The sequence below is a fragment of the Salmo trutta genome, chromosome 12, assembly GCF_901001165.1.
Source record: "Salmo trutta chromosome 12, fSalTru1.1, whole genome shotgun sequence".
Taxonomy (NCBI): Eukaryota; Metazoa; Chordata; class Actinopteri; order Salmoniformes; family Salmonidae; genus Salmo; species Salmo trutta.
The window spans coordinates 16,561,196-16,578,627 of record NC_042968.1 but is presented as its reverse complement, the minus strand read 5'-3'; the positions used below and the strand labels follow the sequence as shown (position 1 = coordinate 16,578,627).

Below are 17,432 nucleotides of genomic sequence, written 5' to 3'. Positions count from 1 at the left end.
ATACAGTCCAATTAGATGATTAAGGTGGCATAACTATTTTGTTTTGTTTATGCTTTCATTAATTTTGTTTCATTTTCTTTGGCACATAGAAAGTGATAGAGCCATAAACAACTCCCCCATACAACCATCAGTTAGTGCCACAACGCCGCTCATTTGGGAGGAAATGTAATGATATATTTCAGGAGTGTGTGTGCGTTGTTAACCTCTGCCTAAGTTACTGCCCAGATATTCCAGTCTGGACGACCAGACGACGGGTCCGGAACGGCGATCCCAATCCGGACATCCGCTGCCGAGTCATGGAACGGACATCTTCATTTGCAGAGACCCTACCCGGGTCGACCACCAGAGGGGGGACTGCAATAGCAACCACCAACTGGACATCTGCTGCCCAGCCTTGGAGCGGACTTCTTCATTTGCAGACACCCTACCCGGGTCGACCGCCAGATGGGGACCACAACGATGATCCACAACCAGGACAACCCACGTTCATTTTTATGTTGGTTTACAACATGCAGGTTAATCGCAAGATTGAACCCAACATGGGGGGACTGTCATGACGTTGGCCTGTGGGTAAGGTTTATGACCCCCCCATAAATACCTTCTCCCTTCCCCTCTCTCTCTGACCCTACTGAAGGACTTGAATAGCCTGTGTTAAATATAGAGAGTCTGGGAACATCAAACATGGGGAAAGGAACCATCTTTTGATAATAAAACCAGTTGGAAATATGCTTGATAACGTAATGAGTATGTATGTCAGTTCATTGTTATCTGAGACATTATGATTGATGACAGGACGACATAAACTTTACCTGAGAAAGTATACACCCTCTAGTTATCAGAGTCACATGGAATTGTTATGCAATTGAAATGTTTGATATTGAAATTGTTTGTTAGGAGATTAAATGTAATTTTAGCTTCCAAATGAGAGAATTGGGTTTTCATAAGGAAAGTGCCCTGCCGATCAGTGGCCCAACCCTTTGTAGAGACATGGGGTTATAAACGATGGGGCGCCTCCTTCCCCCCTCTCCACTATATAAGTCTTTGACGAAAAGACATTCACGTGTTCCAGTACGTGAGGACTGCAGCCTCTACGTTAGAAGGACAGACACATATCAAGAACAGAACTAAGCCAACCTCGGCGTGAGCTATGGTATGAACTGGTATGAACTTTGAACTTATTCACTACCGAAGTGATACTTCCTAGCCGTTGAGTTAGCGCTGCTAAGGTGGGCTAGGAAAGGACGGACGACGGATCCAGTCTAACAACCAGACGAAGATACCACCACCATTGACATTCTTCCACTACACAACAGGAAGATCTGTTGGCCAACCCGGCCAGCATCTACGACCAATCTACCGAAGCGCAGCTCAGAGTAAATATTTATTGCATTTTCCTTTTCCAAATGGGCGGTAATTTAGAATGCATAAGATAATGTATTTACGATAGCATAGCTGCTGTTTCTTTGTTCCTAAACCTTCCCGCTCTTTCATTCAAGCCCAACCCCCTTTTTCTTTGTGTAACCAGCCATGATACAGGCTCAGTCCACCAGGACGTTTTCTGTATGACATCATTGTATTCTGTGTATTTGTAATTCTGTGTGATTAGTTAGGTATTTAGTAAATAAATAATTAAACCCAATTTTGTATTGCTGATTCAACTTGTTAGCCAGGGTTCGTGAAGATAACTAAGAATTTACAACTTTCATGATGAGACTGAAAATAAGATAAGGGTTAATATTGACTGCTATCGATGTAAAATATTACTAAGTATTTTAAGAGTTTATTCAGAAGATAACAGCTCTATAAACGTTCTTCTGTGGTGCCCCAACTTTCTAGTTAATTACATTTACATGATTAGCTTAATCAGGTAATATTAATTACAGAGAAATAATTTTATAAGTTAGCATGTCATATCACTTAATCCGGCATAGCCAAAGACACGACACCTCCCAACAACACAAGCCCCTTCTGGGGTTCCCTGGCTGCTCTCACAATCATTACCCAACACCGCCAAGAACCGATAGGATACAAACAAACAAACACAGACACAAAGCAGCAGTGGAAACCCAGAATGCTGGTGTTGTGTCCATTACCGTCAGGACACTACAGTAGACCCCCCCACCCCACCACCCCAGAAGTGATGTGACATGGTTTACATCAGCAGACCCTCCTCCTCTTCCCAGTTTAGTGAGGGATTAACCAGTGAAGAGACACACCGGGCTCTGGCCTGCCTGGGCTCTGGCCTGCCTGGGCTCTTGCCTGCCTGGGCTCTGGCCTGCCTGGGCTCCGGCCTGCCTGCCTGGGCTCCGGCCTGCCTGCCAAACCGCAATGCAGATAGATGTACTGTCAGGGACTTACCATGTTGACTGCCGGCCACCATTTTGTCATGTACTGTAGTGGAGAGAAAATAAGTGACTGGGGAAAGAGGGAGAGTGTGTACTATGCTGTATACTGATAATGGTGTGATCGTGATGATCTGGGAACAGTAAACGGTTTGGGGGTCAAGATTCTCACTGTCCTGATGCCATAGGACTAGGTTGTGGGATTGACTAAATATCCATCATGATAATGGAAATAACTACATGCTAACACCAACCATATCAAGGGTTTAGAAATGTCTCGTTTTTCGGATGTCTTGGTAGGAAAACGAGAATATTTTTTCCCCTGGTTTCTCTCACTTCCACTGTTACATGGGGTTACATGAGGTTACAGACATGCAGTCAGGGAGGGAAACAGGCATATGCACAGTCCCATAAAGATGTGCTGCTGCCTGTGCCCTCAATCTGGAGAGATGCAATTCCCTTTGTGTGATATGGGTCTCAACATGCCTTAGCTGTGATGCTGGAATCCATGGGGAAATCTGGAGATGTCTACCCTTTCCAACTCACACCTTAAGATATTGTAGGCTAGCAGAGACACATGCATGGAGCACGGTAATACTGGGGGTTTGGAGGGAGGGAAGGGGTGAGCTGAGGAACAATCTCATGCACATATTCCCTTTGTGGGATTGAGGGGGGAGAGGGGCAGGGAGAGGCACAGAGTACGACACCACCTGGGACGCGCACCCCTCCAGGCAATTCTCAAAATGTTGGGATGTTACAAAATAAAGAGAAAAAAATAAATACTTGAATGATAAAATCAGCAGAAAGCATTTTCCCTGTTGACTTTGGTTCCCGCTGATTGCGTCTGAACTGAGAGAAGGAGAGTCAGATTGTTGTTGGCTAATATGGAAAAAACCTTGCTCCTGAAATAAATCAAAAGTATATCTCCTATCTGGCTCCTGTGTCACAGTTCAAGCCACAGTATTTGAGAGTATGATAACTCAGGCTCTCCGCTTTGTACCAGTTACCAGAGTTCCTGCTTCCTTTTAAGAGCTCTTTTAAGCTTGCTTGCTAGCTTCTGACAGCCTGCCATTTATCACATGGAGGCACATTGTAATAGAACTCTCTATTCACAGCAGATTATACCCAGGCTTTCTGATGATCATTTTATTGCCGTCTTTGTGGAGCATTGCAAACATCCCTCCCATCTTCCTTCTGCAACATACTTCTGAACTATTCACAGATTCGCCTCTCTCCCTCTCTCTCTTCTCTCTCTCTCTCTCTCTCTCCCTCTCTCTATCTTCCCTCTCTCTCTGCCCAGAGGGGATATACCCAGACTGTGTTTCTTGGTCAAGTTAAACTGTTACCAGTATGTCGCCTAAAGACTGTCACCATACCCCTCCTGCAGCTCTCATCTTGCCCAATGTCCATACATCCCTGTCTGTATACGTTCCCTCTCTGTAGCCACGCCCTCCCTCCCTATGCTCTAATGACTGTAGGAGCCTGTGAATCTGGTCAGTGCCAGAGGGAGGAAGGGAGGCAGCTAACTGGGCAGATAAATGTGGCGTGTTGTGTTGTTTGGCTTGGCTCTGCTTCCCTCTCCTCTGTCCTGGTTTCACTCATTGAACTGAGGACTCCAGTCTCCTGTGTCCTCTTCTCTCTGTGTAAATGGGAAGGAAGCCTGAACACTGTCCCCTTGGGGTGATCGTGCCTGTTGGTCCACGCCAACAGCAGAACAGAGCAGTTCCACACATGAAGCAGAGTTCTGTCAGAACATAGGCCCACAGACCAACAGTTTAACAGTCCACATGCTTACTGTAGCAATGATGCCCTTCTATCCTGCACCTTTCTGTCCTGCTCACTTCAAATCTGCAGGCTAATCCCAAAGCGAGAGCCTCACCCTGCAGAGCTACCTCACCTACCCTCACTGCTAATGTGACAACGTAGAACCACACCCCGTTCTCCAATCCAAGCCTCTGGTAGGACAGGGCCAGTGTGATGACTGGGTAGGTTTGGCCATTGGCTGCTGTTGCAGTGTCAGCTGGTTTCTCTCTAGGCTGGAGGCCCTGGAGACAGAACAGCTGTGCTCTTCCATGACACAGATCAGATGGGCAACAACTGGACCACTGGCTGAACATGGCCACCTGTCCTCCCAAAGCTGCAGGGGATTGTGCTGTATGGAGCTTCTTGTCTGGATTATGGCACTAACCTACTACTAGAAATCAGAGTGGATTCTACAGGCCTGGATCCCTTTGTTACACAACACTAACACACACTGACCTAAAAGGCCAATCACATTGTCTGTCTGTCTGTCTTTCTAGCATGCTAGCTAGAGAGACCAGCCAACATGGCCAGGCCACTTCATCTAACACTGCTTGACCTTCAGCACAGCAGTACAGTGGGCGCTAATGGTGGAACTGTCTGGTGTCTAGCTACAGCCTGTAACTACACCATGTAGTGGAACTGTCTGGTGTCTAGCTACAGCCTCTAACTACACCATGTAGTGGAACTGTCAGGTGTCTAGCTACAGCCTCTAACTACACCATGTAGTGGAACTGTCTGGCGTCTAGCTACACACTAACTACACCATGTAGTGGAACTGTCTGGTGTCTAGCTACAGCCTCTAACTACACCATGTAGTGGAACTGTCTGGCGTCTAGCTACACACTCTAACTACACCATGTAGTGGAACTGTCTGGCGTCTAGCTACAGCCTCTAACTACACCATGTAGTGGAACTGTCTGGTGTCTAGCTACAGCCTCTAACTACACCATGTAGTGGAACTGTCTGGTTTCTAGCTACAGCCTCTAACTACACCATGTAGTGGACCTGTCTGGTTTCTAGCTACTGTACAGCCTCTAACAACTGGCTACAGTGTCTGACTATGCCATGTGTCTGAAAGGTTGTAATGGAATTGTCTTGTGTCTAGCTACAGCCTCTAACTACTGGCTACAGTGTCTGACTACGCCATGTGTCTGAAAGGTTGTAATGGAATTGTCTGGTGTCTAGCTACAGCCTCTAACTACTGGCTACAGTGTCTGACTACGCCATGTGTCTGAAAGGTTGTAATGGAATTGTCTGGTGTCTAGCTACAGCCTCTAACTACTGGCTACAGTGTCTGACTACGCCATGTGTCTGAAAGGTTGTAATGGAACTGTCTGGTGTTTAGCTAGTGTCAGACGACACCATTGAGACAGGGAGCGACAGGGAGAAACAGGGAGAAACAGGGAGTGACAGGGAGAAACGGGGAGAAACAGGGAGCGACAGGGAGAAACAGGGAGCGACAGGGAGAAACAGGGAGCGACAGGGAGAAACAGGGCAAAAAGGGAGAAACAGGGAGAAACGGGGAGAAACAGGGAGAAACAAGGAGAAAAACAGGGAGCGACAGGGAGAAACAGGGAGCGACAGGGAGAAACAGGGAGAAACGGGGAAGAACAGGGAGCGACAGGGAGAAACAGGGAGAAACAGGGAGGAACAGGGAGAAAAAAGGAGAAACCGGGAAAAACAGGGAGATACAGGGAGAAACAGGGAGAAAAACAGGGAGCGACAGGGAGAAGCAGGGAGAAACAGGGAGCAACAGGGAGAAACAGGGAGCAACAGGGTGAAACAGGGAGAAAAAAGGAGAAACAGGGAGAAACAGGTAGAAACAAGGAGAAACAGGGAGAAACAGGTAGAAACAAGGGGAAACAGGGGTAAACAGGTAGAAACAAGGTGAAACAGGGAGAAACAGGTAGAAACAAGGAGAAACAGGGAAAAACAGGTAGAAACAAGGAGAAACAGGGAGAAACAAGGAGAAACAGGGAGAAACAGGTAGAAACAAGGAGAAACAGGGAGAAACAGGTAGAAACAAGGAGAAACAGGGAGAAACAGGTAGAAACAAGGGGAAACAGGGGTAAACAGGTAGAAACAAGGTGAAACAGGGAGAAACAGGTAGAAACAAGGAGAAACAGGGAAAAACAGGTAGAAACAAGGAGAAACAGGGAGAAACAGGTAGAAACAAGGAGAAACAGCGAGAAACAAGGAGAAACAGGGAGAAACAGGTAGAAACAAGGAGAAACAGGGAGAAACAGGTAGAAACAAGGAGAAACAGGGAGAAACAAGGAGAAACAGGGAGAAACAGGTAGAAACAAGGAGAAACAGGGAGAAACAGGTAGAAACAAGGAGAAACAGGGAGCTACGGAAGGCAGCATCCAGGCAGACCATGCTTAATTACTGGAGCACACAGAAAGATAAATGGGAAAACACACACTCTTAAATATTTATTGCAATTTATAGTGCTAATGTTCCATCCAGGCAGACCGAGAGTAGGGAGAATGGGGAGAGGATTCTGAGAGACGTGGGATGGGGCAGGAGGCTGTGGCCCCATGGGAAGGTGGCAGCAGGGTGGCATGGTGGCTGAGAATGGGCCCTGCTCCACATGCTGATCTGTGGTGAGGAGTCCCAGGTGGGCCAGGTGGGACAGCTGTTAATAAGCCTAATATTATTGGCAGCAAGCGGAGCACCTCTAAAGCAGGACTAGACTGAGCGCTGAGCGCTGAGCACTGAGCTGGCTGTCTGCACCCCTCTAGTTCAACAGGAATTCTGCATCCACAGAAATAGTCATGCAGCCAGTCCACATCCATAGCACAGCAGTTTGGTGGTTTTATCCATCTGGAGCCCACATTTGACGCCAGTCTCCTGCCCCCGTTGATCCTCCTGGTATGAAGGACAGCTTCTTGATTTTTCAAACACCCACACAAATATACAAAGTCTCAGTGCACACATACCAGTATGCAGACTCTCGCTCACACACACATACAGTGGGTATCCAGAGACACTGGTTGGCTCTGCTGATTCTGACCTGACCAACTCCCTCACCCCTCTCTCTCAGTCTCTCTCTCGCTATTTCTCACCAGCACTCCCTCTCTCTCTGAGGGGGGATGTACAGCCCCAGCCACTCTCTCCAGAGGGTCTCCTCCTCTGTCCCTCTCCACAGATGGTGGGCAATGTGGCCGCCTAGCAGCAAGGCTCATTATCACCCACACTGGGCCCATGGAGAGGCTGGGGCACGCTGGAGGTGGGCAGGGAGCTGTAGCTAGGAGCTGGGTAGGGCTTCCTTGGCCAACTACCAGGGCCTTCCCATCCCCACACAGGGGAGCCTGGGACTCTGGCTCTCATGCAGCCCTGAGCACTGCAGATCACAGGGGTTGAAGGGAGGCGGAAACCTGCATCTATCTGCCCTCATTTAGGTCTGAAACTGAGCTTAACTGTACTGTACTGACGGGCTAATACACATCTAAAGAAGTCTAATCTGTTCAATGCTTTGGGTGTTCAAATTAAGTCTGGTTGGTTTCATTTGAAATGTGAACATTTCCTAACTCTCCTCTGAGTACAGATATACTGTTCTCCTTAATGTTGATCTCCTGCTGCTTATCCAGTTACCCAGTTATATTCCCATCCATTCTGATCAACGTTACTCACCTTCTCCTGGTACTGCCGACGGGAGGAGTCCAGAGACTGGATGAGTGCGGTGGCGTGACCCACGAACATGGCATAGCAGGTGGCGCCCACGATCATGCTGAGGATGGTGAGCCACACGTCCGTCATGCCCACAGGTGGGTACATGCCGTACCCGATACACAGCATGTGGCTCATGGCTTTGAACAGGGCGTAGGAGTACTGCTGGCCCCACGTGTCGTTCTGGATGGGGGGAGAGAGGAAGAGAAAAGGTGGCAGAGGGAAGAGAGGGATATGGTGATATGGGGTACTGTTCTCACTCTGCCAGATGTCTGGAGGGAAAATGTCAGAAAGCACTAAGACCACCAGAGTCCTTCTTATCATGATCATCATCATCGTCAATGTCATTATCGCCATCATCATCCTAGTCATCATCATCATCATTATCAATGTCATTATCGCCATCATCATCCTAGTCATCATCATTATCAATGTCATTATCGCCATCATCATCCTAGTCATCATCATCATCATTATCAATGTCATTATCGCCATCATCATCCTAGTCATCATCATCATCATTATCAATGTCATTATCGCCATCATCATCCTAGTCATCATCATTATCAATGTCATTATCGCCATCATCATCCTAGTCATTATCATCATCATCATTATCAATGTCATTATCGCCATCATCATCATAGTCGTCATCAATGTCATTATCGCCATCATCATCCTAGTCATCATCATTTTCATCATTATCAATGTCATTATCGCCCTCATCATCATAGTCGTCATCAATGTCATTATCGCCATCATCATCATTATCAATGTCATTATCGCCATCATCATCCTAGTCATCATCATTATCAATGTCATTATCGCCATCATCATCCTAGTCATCATCATCATCATCATTATCAATGTCATTATCGCCATCATCATCATAGTCGTCATCAATGTCATTATCGCCATCATCATCCTAGTCGTCATCATCATTATCAATGACATTATTGCCATCATCCTCCTAGTCATTATCATCAACGTCATTATCAGCATCATTATCATTATCAATGACATTATCGGCATCATCCTCCTAGTCATCATCATCGACGTCATTATCATCATCATCATCACCATCGTCCTCATTCTCATCCTCACAGTCATCATCATCATCATCAACATCATCATCGTCCTCATCATAATAATCATCATCATCATCATGTAAGAGGGCAGCCACAGATGTCCTCTTCATCATACCTCAATAGGAACATCAACACTTGGCTACACCAACATACTGTAGTAATATAGTCTTCTATATGTAAGTATTCAGGGGAGAAGTGCTGGGCCTTTTCTGCTCGGAGCAGAAACTAAACACAACCATGAGGGTGACTGAATGGATGGAGCCCGAGACACAAGAGGCCTGCAAGGCAAAAAGTAGGTCAGCTATTTAGAAAAATGTGATTTTTCTTTTCTCGTTTCTCGTTTGTGGATAAATTGCCGTTTTTTTCCTTTAGATCCCGTGGTGGTCCAAGCAGAATCAATATCTGCTCTTTCCTGAGGTGACATGTCCAAATTGCTTTCAAACTCATTTCCACAGGGGTAAAACCTGAGAGATAGGAAAGTTATTAGTGCCTCCTAAAAAGGTATAAAACGGATGACCCAATAAGATAATGGGCCAGCTACTGTAAGGAAAGACAAGAGCCACAGCACCACTACCCTCTAATTCTTATCAGGCCCAAACTTTTCTCCTCCGAGCAGAAAAGACGCAGCTTCGGCAGTTCTCCACAGTTTTTCATCATGGTGTTGTGTAATGCAGCGCAGGAGTTGAAGTCAAAGCGATCCCTCCCTGTCAGTAGACAGCTTGCCATGCCAAAGGTGTTCGCTAGGCTACTGTTTCCACTGACTGACTACTGGTCTGTCTGTCTTTAATTACCTAATTAGAATTTGATGTGATTGTTTTTTTATTCACAGATCCCAGATTAATCCTCTTTGAGGGCTGGGAGCTGTTTGCCTGTCTGCCGTGAGCTCTACAACAAATCCTCATCATAAATCATCTCTCTCTCTCTCTCTGTCAACAGGCCCTGTTCGTTCGGAACATGGCAGGTTATACTGTGCGTCCGTGTGCGGCGGTTGATTCAGGGTCACACCTCAGGTGTCGTAGAGTCCGGTTATATAACCACATAGAAAACCTAATTACAGAGGAGAGGGGGAATCATTACGAGACATAGGGCTTTCTTTCCAGCGACTCTGACTCTCTCTCCCTCTCTCTCTCTCTCTCTCTCCCTCTCTCTCGCTCTCTCTCTCTCTTTCTCCCCGAGACGTGCAGCAGCATCGCAGCTAACAATGTGATGAAATTAAAGAACAGCATGAGTGCTCGCTGGAAAATTGTCAATACTTGACCAATATTGGATAAGGGCTTTCTGTCCTCTGAAAGTCATTATTTCATACGAGGCCAAGCTCACCGCTTAGCTCTCACTTTCAGAATATAGACAACCAGACCATACAGAGCTGGTGGAGAGAGAGAGATAGAGCTCCAAATAACGGAAGAAAAAGCAGCAAATTGAATAAATGTGGGCGAATAAAGGAGAAAGGAAAACAAAACATTTGATTTAGGTGGGAAAATGGACAGATATGCAAGGCAGCCATTTCCCATGATGCTACAGGCTTAGCACAGTAATTACAGAGGCAGAGAGATGAGATAACAGGGAGGGACTAATCTGATTTAGACAGACTTGGGCTCCGTCTGAAGTGGCACCCTATTACACAGTGTACTTTTGACCAGAGCCCAGTAGTGCACTTCCTAGATAATAGGGTGTCATTTTGGATGCTCACCTAGTATTGGAGCACAGCAAAACTCTACTTACCACCATTTTGTTTTTGGACACCCAGCAGTCCTGGGGGAAGTCCTGCAGCATGGGAACCAGGAACTGCAGACATCCGTCCCAGTGGCACAGCAGCAGCATCATACCAATCAGGTTGACGATACGCACCATGGCACTGGCCAGGTCATAGGTCATATGGAAGATCTGAAGAGCAGGACAGGAAGAAGAAAGGACTGTGTTAGGACATAGGTCATATGGAGGATGTAGAGAGCAGAATACAATACAATATATTATTGCCCATTTTGGGAGAAACAAAAATGTGTCTTCTGTTTAGCGCAACCCCTCACACGTACACGCAGAAAGGCACATGGTCAGCCACAGAGCAGCGCCCCTGGATGGAGAGCAGAACAGGTGGAGGAGAGGAATTGTGTTAGAGCACAAAGACATGTGTAGGCTGGCTGGCAGACAAAGCCCTGGCCTGAACTGTTCTGGATTACAAAGACCCTTTTCTCCTGGGGTATTGCCTGTTTACTTTGTTCCCTAACCCTTTGGTCGATACTTTTTATAGTCAAGGTGAAGGCCAAGCAGTGGATTTACTATATGCAACACGTGGGCTGAGCCAGACCACGTTGAGTCTGAATCGAGGCCACAGTGTTCTCCATCACACATGCAGGGCCCTAGCCTCAACGTTACAGCAACATAACGGACATCATCTTTGATGTGCTTTTTACAGACGTTGACATGAGAGGTCTGTAGAGGATGGTCAGGATGGTCATGTGAGCATGGCTTGGCCTATGAGGAGGCTTTATTGAATCACTCTAATCAACCCCTTAGGTAAGAACACTAACACAAAGTGGATGGAGGGATGGGGGCGTGTGTATGCCTCCCTGCGGACTGAGTGTGTGCAGCACGGGCGAGCTTAATCCTAATGATAAATAGACTCATAAGCAGATACAGGACGCCTACTACGATTTTAATGGCTTCAACAATTTAAAGCCACTTAATCCCATTGAGGGCCGCGGTGTGCACTGTTAACTGCTGTTCTCCTTATTACAAGCCACTCAGCGCCATTTAAAAGCTTAAGGCTGAGAGAGGGATATTCCATCTCTCTCGTCTTGGCTGGCGAACGTTGGGGGGAGGGGAGAAGAGAAGCCAGCCACACATAGCCACACACAGACAGTCGCTCGCCACCACTCCTCCTGACCCAGGCTAGATGTCTCCGGTTGTCTCCTAAAGCCCAGTGCTTGTTGATCTGACGCTTTGTTGTTTCTATCGGGGTGGCTGTGTGGAAACAACAGACAGGGACCAGTGACAAGTACTGAGACAGGCTGTGTGACGGGCCACTCTGGGACAGTGTGGACGCTGGGCCATCACATCAGATCACCTCCGTCAGAGGGGCCAGCCAGAAAGGGGAGAGACAAAAATGTCCCCAAGAAGTTTCTGCTGGGGTAAGAGGGAAGCGTCAGGCCGCCAGGTTCCAGAGTGAGTGTATGGCAGAGACATACATCTAAAGCTCTGGGCTCTTGTTCAAAATGTTTAGTCCGGGGCGTATTTACAGTCGAAGTCGGAAGTTTACATACACCTTAGCCAAATAAATTTAAACTCAGTTTTTCACAATTCCTGACATTTAATCCTTAGGATCACCACTTTATTTTAAGAATGTGAAATGTCAGAATAATAGTAGAGAGAATGATTTATTTGAGCTTTTATTTCTTTCATCACATTCCCAGTGGGTCAGACGTTTACATACACTCAATTAGTATTTGGTAGCATTGCCATTAAATTGTTTAACATGGGTCAAATGTTTCAGGTAGCCTTCCACAAGCTTCCCACAATAAGTTAATTCCTCCTGTCAGAGCTGGTGTAACTGAGTCAGGTTTGTAGGCCTCCATGCTCGCAGACACTTTTTCAGTTCTGCCCACAAATGTTCTATGGGATTGAGGTCAGGGCTTTGTGATGGCCACTCCAATACCTTGATGTCCTTAAGCCATTTTGCCACAACTCTGGAAGTATGCTTGGGGTCATTGTCCATTTGGAAGACCCATTTGCAACCAAGCTTTAACTTCCTGACTGATGTCTTGAGATGTTGCTTCAATATATCCACACAATTTTCCTTCTATTTTGTGAAGTGCACCAGTCCCTCCTGCAGCAAAGCACCCCCACAACATGATGCTGCCACCCCCGTGCTTCATGGTTGGGATGGTGTTCTTCTACTTGCAAGCCTACCCCTTTTTCCTCCAAACATAACAATGGTCATTATGACCAAACAGTTCTATTTTTGTTTCATCTGACCAGAGGACATTTCTCCAAAAAGTACGATCTTTGTCCCCATGTGCAGTTGCAAACCATAGTCTGGCATTTTTATGGTGGTTTTGGAGGGAGAAGTGGCTTCTTCGTTGCTGAACGGCCTTTCAGGTTATGTCAATTTAGGACTCGTTTTACTGTGGATATAGATACTTTTGTACCTGTTTCCTCCAGCATCTTCACAAGGTCCTTTGCTGTTGTTCTGGGATTGATTTGCACGTTTTCGCACCAAATTACATTAATCTCTAGGAGACAGAGCGTGTCTCCTTCCTGAGCAGTATGACGGCTGCGTGGTCCCATGGTGTTTATACTTGCGTACTATTGTTTGTACAGATGAACGTGGTACCTTCAGGCGTTTGGAAATTTCTCCCAAGGATGAGCCAGACTTGTTGAGGTCTACATTTTTTTTTCTGAGGTCTTGGCTGATTTCTTTTGATTTTCCCATGATGTCAAGCAAAGAGGCACTGAGTTTGAAGGTTACCCTTGAAATACATCCACAGGTACACCTTCAATTGACTCAAATGACGTCAATCAGCCTATCAGAAGCTTCTAAAGCCATGACATTTTCTGGAATTTTCCAAGCTTTTTAAACCCACAGTCAACTTAGTGTATGTAAACTAACCCACTGGAATTGTGATACAGTGAATTATAAGTGAAATAATCTGTCTTGTAAACAATTGTTGGAAAAATTACTTGTGCCATGCACAAAGTAGATGTCCTAACCGACTTGCCAAAACTATAGTTTGTTAACAAGACATTTGTGGTGGTTGAGAAACGAGTTTTAAATGACTCCAACCTAAGTGTATGTAAACTTCTGACTTCAACTGTACATCATCTGAGCCGAGTCATTCCCCCGGCTGCGTCCTTCTCACTTAATCTACCAAACCACTCGCTTCTTCTTCTTCACCTCCTCTCTCCCTCTCTCCTCTCCACAGCTGTGCTCCACTCCAAACACAGTGAGGAGATATTGGTTTTTAAAGAGCCCACTCTCTTTCCAAACACAATAATGGTTATGGTAGCTGATACGAGGCAATATATTGTGATGTTGATTCTCCAGCTGGAACTAAATGGCATTCCATAACATTAAAGAGTTGTCAAAATCCCCACGTGTGTCAAATAAAAAAATCATGAACTACCCCATCCAATCTCACACTTGAGATTGAGATTTTCTTTAATTTGTTGAATTGTTTTTCCAAGAGGGGAGTGTGAGCTCTCTGATATCGTAATGCATTTAAATGTAGACATTTCCTTCCCATTAAAAATGGATGATATAAAACATACATTGTTCAGTCAAACAGCGAAACAATGAATTAATTATCCGTTTGCACTTCCCGTCTGAGCATCTTATGTCATTTACATGCTAACGTTACAATAGTCATGGAGCTAGTCAACGTGAAATGTCAAGCTGATAGAGCTAAGAAGGTCGTTATTCTATATATATATTGCTCTATTTGAGTAGGGAAGCTACATCGGTGAGATGCAAATCCCTGTCCAAGACTACTAACTTAGTACTGTCCAAGACTACTAACTTAGTACTGTCCAAGACTACTAGTACTGTACAAAGAAAACTCTACTGTCAAATCTCTGTACCTGTAGAAGTTCCATCCCACTCGGCACATGCTGGTTGAATCAACGTTGTTTTCACGTCATTTCAATGAAATTACGTTGAACCAACGTGGAATAGACGTTGAATTGACGTCTGTGCCCAGTGGGATGTGCCCTTAAAATACTTTCTGAACTTCTGCACTGAATGGAGAATAAAGATCTCCTGGCTTGTTCAGAATAATGCAATGCAAATCTCCAGATAGTATTGGCAAATGAGACAGAGAAAGAGAGCAGGGGCTTTAACTAGTGCACTTCAGTGGGGGGTGGTGATTCCTAGCTATATATCTTCTCTCAGCTTTAACTCAATTACCCCAAAATATTCCCATTCCCACTAAATGGAAAAACAACCAGTTCGATATACTTTGGGGGACAAAAAAACGAATTGCTCTGCTGCCAACCTGTCTTACACCAAAACAGACCCTGCCTAATTGCCAAGTGTTCATTAGAGATGTACAGAGGACGGGCTGGACACTGTGCACCATGCACTCACTGTCATTTGCTTCTAAAGCCATTTGGGGCTGCTGGCATGTCACAACATGCAGCTCAGCCACACACAGACACACAGACGCACACACAGACACAGACACACACACACACTGCATTGTAGAGTACAACACATTAAAGGGATGATGGATGGCTGGCCTCTTTGTTTTAATTGATAGGGGCATACAATAAGCCTGGCTGCATGACTATCTGGCTAAACAGCAGAGCCATGAATGACGAGGGCCCCCAGACAATCCACAAAGGTATCTTAAGGGCAGGGGTTCTGACGTTGGCAGCCACGTTACTCTAACACCTGACCTCATCAGTGCTCTCAATGGAGAGAGCTATGGATGAGCTCTACTCTGTTTGAAACCAAGGCTTTTACCACCTAGGTTTTCTATTTTTTTATTTCACCTTTATTTAACCAGGTAGGCTAATTGAGAACAAGTTCTCATTTACAACTGCGACCTGGCCAAGATAAAGCAAAGCAGTGTGACACAGACAACAACACAGAGTTACACATGGAGTAAACAATAAACAAGCCAATAACACAATAAACAAGTCAATGACACAGTAGAAAAAAAAGAAAGTCTATATACAGTGTGTGCAATAGGCATGAGGAGGTAGGCAATAAATAGGCCATAATAGCGAATAATTACAATTTAGCAGATTAACACTGGAGTGATAAATGAGCAGATGATGATGTGCAAGTAGAAATACTGGTGTGCAAAAGAGCAGAAAAACAAATAAAATAAAAACAGTATAGGGATGAGGTAGGTATATTGGGTGGGCAATTTACAGATGGACTATGTCCAGCTGCAGCGATCGGTTAGCAGCTCAGATAGCTGATGTTTAAAGTTGGCGAGGGAAATAAAAGTCTCCAACTTCAGTGATTTTTGCAATTCGTTCCAGTCACTGGCAGCAGAGAACTGGAAGGAAAGGCGGCCAAATGGGGTGTTGGCTTTGGGGATGACCAGTGAGATATACCTGCTGGAGCGTGTACTACGGGTGGGTGTTGTTATCGTGACCAGTGAACTGGGATAAGGTGGAGCTTTACCTAGCATAGACTTATAGATGACCTGGAGCCAGTGGGTCTGGTGACGAATATGTAGCGAGGGCCAGCCGACTAGAGCATACAGGTCGCAGCGGTGGGTGGTATAAGGTGATTTGGTAACAAAACGGATGGCACTGTGATAGACTGCATCCAGTTTGTTGAGTAGAGTAATGGAAGCTATTTTGTAGATGACATCGCCGAAGTCGAGGATCGGTAGGATAGTCAGTTTTACGAGGGTAAGTTTGGCGGCGTGAGTGAAGGATGCTTTGTTGCGAAATAGAAATCCGATTCTAGATTTAATTTTGGATTGGAGATGTTTAATATGAGTCTGAAAGGAGAGTTTACAGTCTAACCAGACACCTAGGTAGTTGTAGTTGTCCACCTATTCTAGGTCGGAACCGTCCAGGGTGGTGATGCTAGCCGGGCAGGCAGGTGTGGGCAGCGAACGGTTGAAAAGCATGCATTTGGTTTTACTAGTGTTTAAGAGCAGTTGGAGGCCACGGAAGGAGAGTTGTATGGCATTGAAGCTCATCTGGAGGTTAGTTAACACAGTGTCCAAGGAAGGGCCAGAAGTATACAGAATGGTGTCGTCTGCGTAGAGGTGGATCAGGGAATCGCCCGCAGCAAGAGCGACATCATTGATATATACAGAGAAAAGAGTTCGATTGGTGACCTTCAATGTCCCTTACATTATTATGGTTAATAGCTGTCTACAACAGAACTAATGACATATCAAACTGTTATGAGTCTGTGTTGTGGTCAAGATGAATAAGAAAAACATTACATCTAATGCACATTGCATATTCACATGTGCATCATCGTTGTGTTCTAAACAAATCGTAAATGTGGAAGGATCATTGGTGCTTTGTTTCTTTTAGATTTAAAGAAAGCTAAATTGTCCGAGACATTACAGTGGAAAAAACAAGGACCCAGTCCAGAAACACAGACATGCCCAGACAAGACATCCACTTGATCCATAGGGAGACACCTGATCGTGTCAGGAAGCTATCTGGGACACACAGGAAGCCACAGTCACAGCTGCAGAGTCATCTCAGACAGATGGAGGGAGAGAAGAGTGTGGTCCAGGTGAGAGAGAGAGAGTGAGAGAGAAACAGAATAGATGCATACGTCTTTGCTGTGGCATCTGGTGTTTGCCGTCCAGGCTGTTAATGATGATGAATGCCTGGCATCATGTGTCGACCACCAAATCCAAGAAAAATCTGATTGTTTCACTGATGCCACTTTCACATTGCCACTCACTTTCTGATTTTAGTTCAACATTGGGCTGGATTTCAGTATAAAAGGACAACATGAGCTACACAGTGAAATGCCCTAACTAAATGCCAGACCCTCATCCACACTGTAATGGTAGACAAGGGAGTTGGGAGTTGTGTAGATAAA

At 45.6% G+C, this 17,432-nt stretch overlaps 1 protein-coding gene across 1 annotated transcript in view; it reads right to left on the bottom strand.

Moving 5' to 3' along the window:
• Positions 1-17,432, bottom strand: part of LOC115203029 (potassium/sodium hyperpolarization-activated cyclic nucleotide-gated channel 4-like) — an 89,573-nt gene that overhangs the window by 36,168 nt on the left and 35,973 nt on the right. The window contains exons 3-4 of the mRNA XM_029767307.1: positions 10,628-10,789; positions 7,782-8,000 (exon numbers count right to left, since the gene is read on the bottom strand). Coding sequence (XP_029623167.1) covers positions 7,782-8,000; positions 10,628-10,789 — 381 coding nt within the window. The remainder of the gene's footprint in view (positions 1-7,781; positions 8,001-10,627; positions 10,790-17,432) is intronic.